Raw genomic sequence first — 12,047 nt, 5'->3', positions numbered from 1 at the left:
ACCTTAGGACATTAGGAAATAAGGCCCGATTCTTCACCACAGAAAGGCAAGCATCACAGTTCATGATTTGTTTATGATTTTCCAGACTCCAGTTTTATAGAAACAGTGTTGCATTAGATGTACAGCGAGTTTCCTCTTTCATTTGGAATAGAACACGAGTGTGTGTGTGTGTGTGTGTGTGTTTTAAGCCCAGGATGGGTAGGTATTTTCTCCTTCTTGGAGACTTCTTTCCTTCTTTTTATCTTTTTCTTTAAATTTCAACTCCATGACCAACGGATTAAGGAAATGACAGAGCTTTCATCTTGGTGGGGGCTGCACGGGTGTGTGTTTCCAATCAGAACATAATAGGGAAAGGTTGCCTCCTTTACACAGCAGGGTGACGGCTAAATGTATTTAATTAGACTTCTCTGATTACATCCCACCCCCTCAAAACAGGAGCAAAAACAACACAACTCCTAAAGCCACAGATGAAAGCAGAAGGGGTTCACCACAGGACACTGTGTCATGTGGATCCTTGTCACCCTGCACTGCATTTGATTTAAACTAGGCCTGAGGTTCCAAGAGCTACTTTCCCTTCTTTCTAGAATCTACCCCCTCCAACCCCCCCCCCCCGCAACACACACGAAAGCATTTACCTGCCATGGAAAAAGCGTGGCTGTTGGCAGCCATGGATAGGTTGGCTGTTCTCTTATTTTCCATTTTTGAGACCATACCAAAAGGCAAAAAATATCCCTGGGGTGGGGGGGTGGAATTCTCTCTAGAAGTCTGGCCTGGTGGGTCTCCCCCAGGTCCATGAGGGGGAACCATGTGGTTCCCAGCCCACAGCACCATCTGTCCCTCTGTCTGCGCCCTCAGTCCTAAGGAAGTGGAGCCCCACAAAGCTACTTACGTGCCATCTTGGCGGGTGATGGTGTAGCCGTATTTTGGATACTTGACAAAAGACACGTTCACACCAATCAGGGGAGTCCCATCTGTAGTTACTACTTGGCCTCGGATGAGAGAAACCAAGCTGAGAGGAAAAGAAACACAAGCTTTTGAGCCACACACAGGAGAGAAGGGGAGGTGGGGGAGACAGTTCCCCTTCCCATTGCCAGCGTCCCCACCCCCATCCTCGTCTTGGCCCCCAGGCAAGGAGAAGACTTTCCAACATGTACTTCTGGCTTTACACCATCACACCTCACAGAGAGACGTGGGCAAGAGGGAGGCCTCAAGGCTTGATTCCCCCGAGGAGCAGGCTGGGGTGACGTCCACGGGCAGCCTCTGCGGTCCTTTGGCCATGGGGTCCCCCGGCACATCCCCTCTGCCCTTGGCTTCACTCTGTTTCCTGACATCGCTTGACTTTTGCTTGGCCCAAGCTTCCGGCTGCTCCTCATCACTCATGTTTGTGCCTTAGCCTGGCACAGAGAATATTATCCTCGGGTGAGAGCTTCCCCATCTGGCTACTCATTTCCTTTTTTGGCTTTGCAGGAAGGCAATGTTACTTTTCTCCCCCAGGCTGGGATGTCAGAGGGAGTGGGGGTGGGGAGCACTCAGAGATTTTTTTTTTTTTTTTTTTATGAGGCTGGGACATATACATACATTGTTTTTTTGTTGTCTTTTAAGAGCAAAATTTCTCATAATCCATGACAGCCTGAGGAAAAGAAAATATTAGAGAGTTTTTTTTTTTTTTTTTTTCCTGGTAGGCCCCTATTGGAGCCTGGATTTCGTGGAACTATATATTTCTCTTATATCAAATTCCTGCTTTCATGATTCGTGGCAGGGGAGAGAGAGGTGGCTGAAATCCCTCCCAATTTTTTTCCACTGGGAGAGTAAAACTCCCCTCTCTCCAGATAACAGTAATTAGAACTTTTCCAAAGATGCCAGGACTCAACCAGCTCCTTCTGGGAAATCCCATAAAACAACAGAGGTGCCACAATATTCCACTCAAGATCTATGCGGAGAGAATGCATATGCCTCCTTTCACCTGAATTCTCTTGATGTCACAGAGAAATGGGCCAATGAGAAGTCCCATTTTTACACGGAGCCTCCAGCCTACCAGGCAGGTCTGCAGCTGTATTGTTGGCTGTCAAGCCACTGGGCAATTTGGCAGATGCAAGAGGTTCTCAGGCATCCAGATTCCTGGATGCACTCCCAATTTGTGAACTAGGTAATAAAGCTGACCAGTTCTGTGCCAAAATCTTGGCCACGTCTGCTCAGATTTTGGCATGCACTCCCTTCTGCCATCCCAGGTGACCCCCAAACTGGAGGGATGCTCTCTCCAAGCACCTCTGTTTTTAGAAGCAATACCCCTAACTCTTCAACTCCGACCCTCCAATCTCCAGAGGGTGTAGACTGTTCCACTGACAGCTCTAATTGTCTGCTACCGGCTGCCTAACAAATGAATTCCATTTTTAGCTGGTTCCAACCACCATGCTAGAGTCTTTTGAAAGCAGAAAACTAATTTATGAAAATAATTCCTTTGTTCAATTCTGTTTCCTTATCTTAGCTCAGACTAAGATTTCAGGCAGGCCTTGGTAGACATTATGTTAAAATCAATGATGTGTGTTGAGGACCACAAGGGACAAACTGCTTGCAATGAGAAAACAAAATTGGGAGTACATCTCACAGGGGAGTTCCCCCCACCCTTTTTCGTACAACTGTTATTTCTTTTATGTTGAGTCTTTTTTTTTTTTTTTTTTTGGCTGTGCCTGCAGCATGCAGAAATTCCTGGGCGAGGGATCGAACCGAGCCACAGCTGTGACAAAGCTAGATCTTTCACCTCTAGGCTACCTGGGAACTCCTGTTATTTCTTTCTCTCTCTCTCTTTTTTTCGATCTTTTTAGGGCTGCACCTATGGCCTGTGGAAGTTCCTAAGCTAGGGGTCAAATCTGTGCTGTAGCTGTCAGCCTACACCATAGCCACAGCAATACCAGATCCGAGCTGCACCTGCAGCCTACATCACAGCTCACAGGAATGCTGGATCCTTAGCACACTGAGGCCAGGGATCAAACCCACAACCTCATGGATACTAGTTGGGTTGGTTACCTCTGAGCCATGATGGGAACTTCCTAACTGTTATCTCTTTTAAATCATTCCTTTTGTGTAAGACTTTGCAGAGGGCCATTGGACTGAAAAGAGCTGGGTCACCTATGATTTCCACCCTCTCTTTTTCTAATTTTTCATTGCTGCCGGCTTCCTAGCGTTTCTAGGCAGACGGTTTGCAGAAAAGATTCAGCTAAGACATGTTACCAGTTCATTTCTATTTATGATTATTGATGTGTAACAATTATCACATTATCTAGATAGTGAGATCTGCTCTATAAATTATAGTGGTGGAGTCAAGGCATTTTAGTTATTTTTGTAAGCCATTATCTAGGGGACACGCCTTTGTCGACATCTTGCATTAAGTTCTTTCTCACTCCTGGCTTTGTCCTTCATTATTTGTCAGAGGAAGTGCCCTGAAATTCGCATGCCTGGTGAACTTTGACCTACGTCTTGGGGGTAACAATGCGTATTTCTGCATCATAGATCCACACCCACGTGCTGGAATGTGGGCTCATCTGGGTGGCGCTGTTGATGGCTACCTTCAGAGCTTCAAAGAAGCTTTCTCTGGGGATTATTATACTCTACCAAATATTCTGGAGTCCCTGCCTGTTCTCTTACGTCTTGGCTCTGGCTCAGGGTGCCTTGGGGAAGAAGTTAACAACGGGAGAGGAGACGATTGATTTTTAAGGCACAGGTGAAGAAGGAGTATGAAGAGGAGAATATAAGGAAATTACTGGATTTAGGGTAGAAATAATGAAACGTTAATAGGGGGCCAATTGAAACAGAGCAACAAACCTTTGAGCATTTACAGTATAAGCCAACTGTTGGCAAGCCTCACTGAAATGCTTATGGACTGGTCCAAGGGCCAGTCATGAATCTCCAGCAATGGGAATTATGTTCCTAATTAAAAGGAAACATATCTACAGAATGCCTGTCCCAGAACTTAATAAGCAGAGAAAATACTTTTTTAGATCAAAGACCTGTGGTTTCTTTAATTTTTTGGAGGGTTACTTGTATTAAAAGAATATTACTGTGTGTAATAGAATCTACACATATTAATCTGATTTCCCCAATCAATAAAATAACATCTAGGAGGTCAAATAACTTGCCTAATGTGACACAGCCAGAGGGTGTTAGGGCTGAACTAGATAAGGGCTGAGATTATTATTTTTTTTCTTTTCTATTTTATTTTTAGAAAAGCTGGACAGACAGAGGCTAGAGTTGCTGGTCCAAGGTGACCTCGTTAAGAACGAGGTCTCGTAGTCAAAGAGCTGCCAGAAGTTGGGGCTGCACAGCTTCCCAGAGAGTTCTAAGGGGCTGGAGAATTAATTGGCTGTACCATTCCCCACCAACTCCCTATCCCACCCTTGCCAGGCTCTCCAGGAAGGAGGAGAGTCTCAGCTATGGCCTGATGATGCCTCTTCCCCAGAGTCTAATGAAGGGGGGGCCCAAGACCATCACTTATAAAGTCAGGGTCTCCTCTAAGAAGTGAAGCCTGATATTTCCTTCACCAGCTGGAAGTCTGCTTGAGCAGCGTATTTCCTGAGTTGCGTCTGGGTCTGCCCAGACCTAAGTGAGGATGAAGAAACCTAAGGAAGGAAGGTATGAGGGCTGTCAAAAGGGTAAGAAGCCAGAACAAATTCCTGGCTCCTAGAGGCTCCCAACCAGTAGTTCTTATTTCTCTGTGGGAAGGAGTAGAAGATAGGGTGGTGCACCCCCAAGAAGATCATGCCTGGCCTCCTTATATCTGCAGACACAAACGTTATCTGGACCCAGACTGACCCAGAGTGAGATCAGAGATGGGTGGGCCCGCCTGCAAAAGTCCCCTGCCCTCCCAGTCTTCCTTCCATCCTCAGAATCAGAAACAGTGTCTAGGAGACAGAAGGGGCTGGGGAGGATCTCAGAGCCAACTCTTCCCCTTGCTTCCTTCTCCAGGGCAATTCACTCCAGGACAATTCAATTTTGTCCTGGAGGGAAGGGAGGGGCCAAGCTGAGGACAAAATAAACTCAGAATTTTCCCCTAGCATATCCATAAGCCTCAAATTAGCAACTGAGAGCGAATGTAAATGCTAAGAACCCCTCACCGTTTTGGAAGGAGAGAGGAAACACACTGGCACCACGCCTAGCACGAAGCAGGCAATTAGTAGACGCAATTGATGTGTGGGTGGCTCTACGGATTGGAGATGATCTACAATCTACATCAAGGTTCTAGTTCGTCAGAGGTGCTCAATAAAGTCTAGCAACTGGCATCATCTGGATTCTAAGATTCCACAAATGATAAGTTATGTTATCAAGTTTATAAGCTTTTTTAAAAACACTCTTTTGGCAGAGTTCTCTTGTAAGGCCGTGGGTTAAGAATCCAGCATTGTCAATGCAGCATTGGGTTGCTGCTGTGGTACGGGTTTGATCCCTGGTCCTGGAACTTCTGCATGCTGCAGGCACAGCCAAAAAAACCCCTCTATTGAATGAAATATTTCAGTGATGCTCAAACCAAAGCCACAAGCAGAAGTATTCTAAATGGAAATTTAAAACAACAATAATGTCATAAAATAATAGATCATAAAATGGATCTAGAAACCAGGCAATCAACAGGCGTCTTCCAACAGGCTCTGGGATGCAGGTGGCCAAGTCCTATGGAGGGACCAGGACTCTATGCTGAAGCTTGACCACAGAGAGTAAAGAGCCTTCTGTGAACTGGGAGCAGGGGGCTGCTCCCACGGGTAGTTTCCAGGGCAACCAAACCCACAAGAAAACCAGGAGCTTGGACAGGAAGGGATGCATCGACCTGAGCCATCTGCAGGGACAGAAAAGTGCCTACCTGCTGTTGAAGGGGTTGTCTCCAGGAATGATGTGGGTGCTGTCTTTGCCGGCTAGGAGCTTGATGCGGTCGTAGAAGGACTTCACTGCAGGCGAGTCTGTCTGGCCTTGCTGAATGATGTCCAGGGGGTCCCGGGACCCCCTGCAGAGCAGGCTGTTCTGACAGGCTGACTGCAGGCAGCAGTCAGGGTCCAGACAGTCCACCAGGCCATCTGGAAGGGCAGGGGTGGAGTCAGGGTCGTCAGATTTCATGGCAAGAGGCTGCGTGGAGACGCTCACACCTTTATCCTGAGCAGCCTCAACCCTCCCCAAGTCCTGAATTGGCAGGTTTCACACAAGCCTAGTATAATTCCACACTTAGGAAGTGAAAGACTGAAAGGAAACAGCTGAAAATGTTAACGAATGGTTATCCTCAGGTAGTAGATTCGTGTGTCCCTCTTTTTTTCTTTCTAGTACTTTTTGGGAATTTCTACGTTTTCTATCGTGACAAAGTATTACTTGAGTGGTTGGCCACAAAAACAAACACTTTGCTCTTAAACAACATAGCGCAAGCAATTACCCGTCACCAGATCTCAGGGGCCCGAGCTCATGGGTATACAAGTAAGCAAAATGCATGGGGTCCCTTAAATCTTGCTTTAATGGAGAAAAGCATTCCATCTCTACTCCCTCTAAGCCAGGGAGAGAACTGCTGACTAGCTGGAGAACCAAGACTGATGAATTTGACATTTTCCAGGAAATGTGGAGAAATGGCTTTGGCCTGAGCACCCAGAAACTAAGCCCTCAGTCCACTCAATGGCTTCTGTGGCTTCTTTGCAATACACCTGCAGGACCTTGAACATCCTGATTGATTGGCCTAGATTCCTGCCCCTCCATCCCTTTCCTGAACTGATTCTTATTCGTTCACCTACCCTTCAACAAATATTCGCATGCCACCCATGTTCTGGAAATAAGGCAGGGAACAAAGAATGATGGTGTCTGTCCTTAAGAAGGTGAGGGCATACTGAAGAAAACAGAGATGACACATCCTTTAAGACCCAGACTAGGTGTGGCCTCCTCCAGGAAGCTCTCCTGATGATGCCTCTGTCCTGTTCTGTGCATTCCCGAATCAGAGATTCACGGAGAATGGTTCAGCATCCAAATTTTGGTGGGGAAAATCAGGGGCCTACCCCAGACCTCCCCAGGAAGAGCTTCCAGGAGCAGCTCCTGGAATCTGCATTTTAAACATGATTCTCAGATGTTTCTAATGCGCAAGAAATTTTAGAAGCTGTTGTTAATAATGCTAACTTCCTTGTACTAGAATTGATTATCTCTGTATGCTTGCTTTCCTGTCTGGAAAAGAAGCTCTTTAAAAAGAAGAGTGTCTTATTCATGTTTATATTCATGCCTCACGTAATGCCAACCGTGGAACCGGGCACTCCACAAATGTTTGTTGAAGGAATAATTGACTGTTTCCCATCCCTCACATGTCTGTTAGGTCTGAGGATGGGAATGTTTAGGGGAGCCTTTGCTCCCCGGAATTCCTATTAGAATGGGTTCGTCAGCCAATCCGTATTCACTCTGCTGGGAATTGAACACACACTGGAGGAGCTTGGAAAGTAACTTGCTTACACCTCCTTGATTTGAGAGGGAGGCAATTTGGGGCCATAATTAGCATCACAGAAACATGCACTCAAACCCTGGGCTGTGACTTGACAAACACTTGAGCTGGAACGCTGAATCAGAGGCCCGGCTGTGTGCTTTAAATTTACTTCAATGTAATTTTTTGGCATTACCCCTTTCGCTTGGTTCCGCTAATGAAACTGAAATATGTAATTTCACCAAAGTTCCACTGTAATTTAGCAATTAATGTACAATGATTTTAATGCATTACTTTCTTTGTAGCAAACAAACAAATTAGGAGGTCGCGTGTTCTGCTCGGTTTTAAATTACGAAAACTAGCCTCTCATTTTCCACATGGGCAAATGTTGCTTGGGTGCCTCGTAACGCATTTAGATTTACAAAATTTCTTGGAAATGCAGACACAGGAGGGTGAGCAGGCATGCAGCCTTTAAATTTAAAGACGTTCGAAGTCAAGGGTCTGAGCATCTGAATCAGGTACCTCCCAGAGCCCTGCAAATCTCAGACCCAAGAAACGGCGCTGGGGAATCGTATCCTAGCAGCGGCGTGATGATGAAGCGCTGCTTCAGATCCTCGTTCAGATCATCCAGTGGCTCCCAGGGCCCTTGGCAGGATAAGAAAAATAGGAAAAAAAAAGAAGCATAGGTGGCCTTTACCATCACCTTCCAGGACCACCTTCACCAGGCAGGAGGAATCTACCACGAGATGCCTGCTCTGGATTTAAAAATCCCCTGCTGAGCTATGCTGGCAGGGCTTCATTCAGCCACGACAGAAACTTCTCAGGTGAGAAGAAACCCACTGTTATTAGCACTAGAGATTTCTTTAAGGCCACCGGCCTCTTCCCATTAGGAGTTCCATCCATCTCTGGTGGCCTTTCCCTCCCGAAGCCACGGATGGGCCCCCTCCTCACCCCCGCCCCCGCCAACCCTTTAACACTCACTCCATAGAACCAGCTTGAGGGCCTCCTACTGGGCTCCAATAACCACTTAAGACAGGTTTTCCTATCAGGCACTGAACATTTTCCTCTCCCAACCCCCTCTGGGCTGCCGCTTGTTCTGGGCCTGCGACCGCTTCCAAAGCACGGACCTCAAATTTCCCCACTGTTTGGTTGACTCTGGGCTTTTTACTCGAGGGCCACACCACACAGCCGCAAGAGCAGATGGAAAATGCCAAAAAGAAGAGAGAAACAAGAAGGATGTGGATGAGGTCCGCCTACGTATTTACATGGACCTGCTTCAGAGCTGGTGCACGTGGGGGTGCCGTCCGTTATTAAGTGCGAGCATACGTTACGCCTGTAATGACCTCATCATGTTTCGTGATTATGGGCTGCTGCTGCTGAGCACTTGCAGACGACACTGTGAACTTGAAATTGGCACTCCAATCTCCTAGTGGCCTGTCAGTCATGAGCATCGCATCTTTATGCCAGCAAGCCCCTCGCATGGAGCCTGACATGGCAATCTTCAGTAAATTACCCTGTCACTGACAATCTTGCAGTTATCTCGCAAACAATCAAGCAGGCAATCAAACTGTTCTGAATTGCCAGTTCAGGACCTGAGAGGCTGCCAATATCTCCATGCAACAGGGGCACGAGAGCGGCACAGTCCCCCTATGACACCGGACGATTTATTTTTTTTTCCCTTTATACGCCTACTTATTTGTTTGTCTGCTTGGCTTTTTCCCTGGTGAGAGAAGTCTGCAGCATCTTCGAAAAAGGGCCTCCTTCTGACTCAGCGGTTATGGGAAAAGTGACCCAGGCCTTCCTGGTTGCCTCCTAGTGGTGTCCTGGCTCTGCTTAATAAACATCCTCATTTACTTCACACTGTGAGAGGGGGCCAGGGAGTATTACCTAGGTGCTTTCTGTCCGAATGCTTGCTGAATCACTGCTCTGGCCCTCTTTCACACAATACGTGCTAGGATAATTGTAACGGCCATTTCAGAGAAGGATGGACGTGGGGAAACTTTCTGGAAACAGCAGGTGAGGCATTCGTTGACATTGCTTTTGATAAAGACAATCAGAGGGACTCTTGAGTAACAGTTTTGGCAACATGAAACAGAAAGCAGGTGAACCCTAAACTGAAGCGTTGGGATGGGAATTCCTAAGATAAGAAGCTCAAAGCCGACCCAGCATTAGAGGTACGAGCCTGTGGAATCCTCTAGTCCCTGGCTGTGTGCACTGAGAAAGATGATCAACCTTGCTGAAACTCAATTTCTTTGCCTTTAAAGCTGAGTAATAACGGTGTATATATCATAGGATTCTGTGACGGGGAGGGGAGACACGCAACATCAGTCTGGCATGTAGTGTGTGTTCAATGAACGGCAGGTATGACCATAACCAGAAACCTCCTGAAGTTTTCTACTTTTTCAATTTATAAAAACTGGACATACAAATAAATGAAATGAGGAGTTCCCATTGTGGCTCAGCGGTAATGAATTCGACTAGTAAAACCATGAGGACGTGGGTTCAATCCCTAGCCTCGCTCGGTGGATTAAGGATCCAGGGTTGCAGCTCTGATTTGACCCCTGTAGGCTGCAAATGCAGCATGGATCTGGTGTTTCTGTGGCTGTGTGGTAGGCCTGCAGCTACAGCTCCAATTGGATCCCTAGCCTGGGATTTCCATAGGTCACGGGTATAGCTCTAAAAAGACAACAAAAAAGAAAAGGAAATGAATGTTCTCTTATTAGTTTCATTTATTGGTAAGGTGCATTTGGCAAGAATGCTATGTTTTCAGTTAGTGTTAAGTTAATAATAACTGACAGTAATAATAAATGCTATAGATTGTATATATATATATTTATATTCTTTTTTTCCTTTTTTACAGCTACACCTGAAGCATATGGACGTTTCTGGGCTTGGGGTCAATTTGGAGCTGCAGCTGCTAGCCTGTGCCACAGACAACACTGGATCTGAGCTGCATCTGCAACCTACACCACATCTTGTGGCAACGCTGGATCCTTAACCACTGAGCAAGGCCAGGGATCGAAACTGCATCCTCACGGAGACTGTGTCAGGTTCTTAACCTGCTGAGTCACAATGGGAACTCCATGGGTTTATATCTATTCTTGATTTAAATCTTCATGGCAACCCTACAAAGCAGAATAATATAGCCCTTAAGCTGCAGACTCTGGATCAGGGTGTCTGGGTTTGAACTTCAAATCAGCCACTACCGATCTGCTGACCTTGGGGAATTAACTGCTCTGTGTGCCTCAGTCTCCTTCTGTACAAAATAGGAGGATTAAAGCAGTTGTTACATACACAACACTTGCAATAGTGCCTGGTGGAGCCAGGACTCAGTGACCTGTGTATTATTCCCACTATCACAATATCACCCATCCTATAGAGTTGGAAACTGAGGCTCAGAGAAGCTAAGTTATCCAAGAGGCTAAGCAGCAGCTTTGGAGACAAAGCAGGAAAAGGCACCCAATGAGATAATCACCCCTTGTCTTCACTCTCAGAAAGAGGAGATGTGTTTCCTTCCCAAAGGGAACCTGAAGACAGGGCAGTGGACACCCATCAAGCCAGGAAAGTGTGGGCAGCCATGAGATTTAATTACTTTCGAAGGCCTGTCTGCTTCTATAGCTAGGGAAGAACTTGGCTGGTTGAAATGAACATCTGAAAAAGGAATCAATGTGAGAAACAAGATGCTTGGGAATTCATCCCCTGCAACACAGGTGGCCAAGGACCACACTTATTTACCTGTGAGACTCAAACCCCCTTTCAGCTATTTACTGTCGGCACAAGGTGGCACTTCTGGGTGGGCTGCAGCTTTGTGTCAGCTGTTTATGGCCCTTGCCTAGTTTCTTCTGCAAGACCTTTTTTTTTTTTTTTTTTTTTTCCTGTGCTTGCAGCATGTGGAAGTTTCTGGGCCAGGGATTGAACCTGTGCCATAGCAGCGACCTGAGCCAGATCTTAACATGCTGCGCCACAAGAGAATCCTTGCAAGACTTTTTAAGGAACTCCTAAGCAGTCAAGAGATTTAACCTCAAGGCTTAAACTGAACAATTACTAGTGATGTTATGGCTCAAGGGATGGGGGCCACGGGTAAGTGGAGAGGCTACAGAGAAGCCGCAGTAAATGCCTGGATGTTTCCAAGTTGGCTGAAGCTTGCACGTCTTTTCTGTCTAGGGAAGGCTGCCTGGGTCCGGGCATCACTCCTATAGGGAAGGGAAGGCTCTAGGAATGAGAAGAGGTTTGTTTCCTTTATTTCCCTTTTGATCTTTATAAATTGGGTCACTTTGAGAGAATCTGGATGGGAGCATTTGGGTCAGTTTTTGGTGCCTTTTGTTCCCTGCAGCTCGGTAGGCAAGGGATTCACCGCTGCCACCTGCACGAACTCTCCAGCTCTCTTGGGTGTTAAATGCTTCAGAGGAGGATCCAAGTTTAATTTTTTTCAGTTTTATTTTGTGACAGGGTGGCACAGGTTGAAGCCCACACCTGACTTCCAGTACCATGGGTAGCTTGGCTGGCATCTGCACATCTGCACGCAGCACCAGGTTGGGGCCTGGGCAGCAACTCAGCTTTGAAGAATGAGCCCCACTCCTTCCAGAACATGGGTGGAGGAGAGGGACCACCAACCACCAAATCGACGTTC

General features: G+C 46.6%; 1 protein-coding gene across 1 annotated transcript in view; it reads right to left on the bottom strand.

Moving 5' to 3' along the window:
• The window catches only part of LOC125129111 (teneurin-2), a 527,939-nt gene that overhangs the window by 96,540 nt on the left and 419,352 nt on the right, over positions 1-12,047 (bottom strand). Inside the window, exons 13-14 of the mRNA XM_047783492.1 lie at positions 5,843-6,053; positions 890-1,009 (exon numbers count right to left, since the gene is read on the bottom strand). Of these exons, the coding sequence (XP_047639448.1) occupies positions 890-1,009; positions 5,843-6,053 (331 nt within the window). The remainder of the gene's footprint in view (positions 1-889; positions 1,010-5,842; positions 6,054-12,047) is intronic.

The sequence above is a fragment of the Phacochoerus africanus genome, chromosome 1 (genome assembly GCF_016906955.1).
Source record: "Phacochoerus africanus isolate WHEZ1 chromosome 1, ROS_Pafr_v1, whole genome shotgun sequence".
NCBI lineage: Eukaryota > Metazoa > Chordata > Mammalia > Artiodactyla > Suidae > Phacochoerus > Phacochoerus africanus.
The sequence above is the reverse complement of the archived record's forward strand: the minus strand, read 5'-3'. Positions and strand labels throughout refer to the sequence as shown.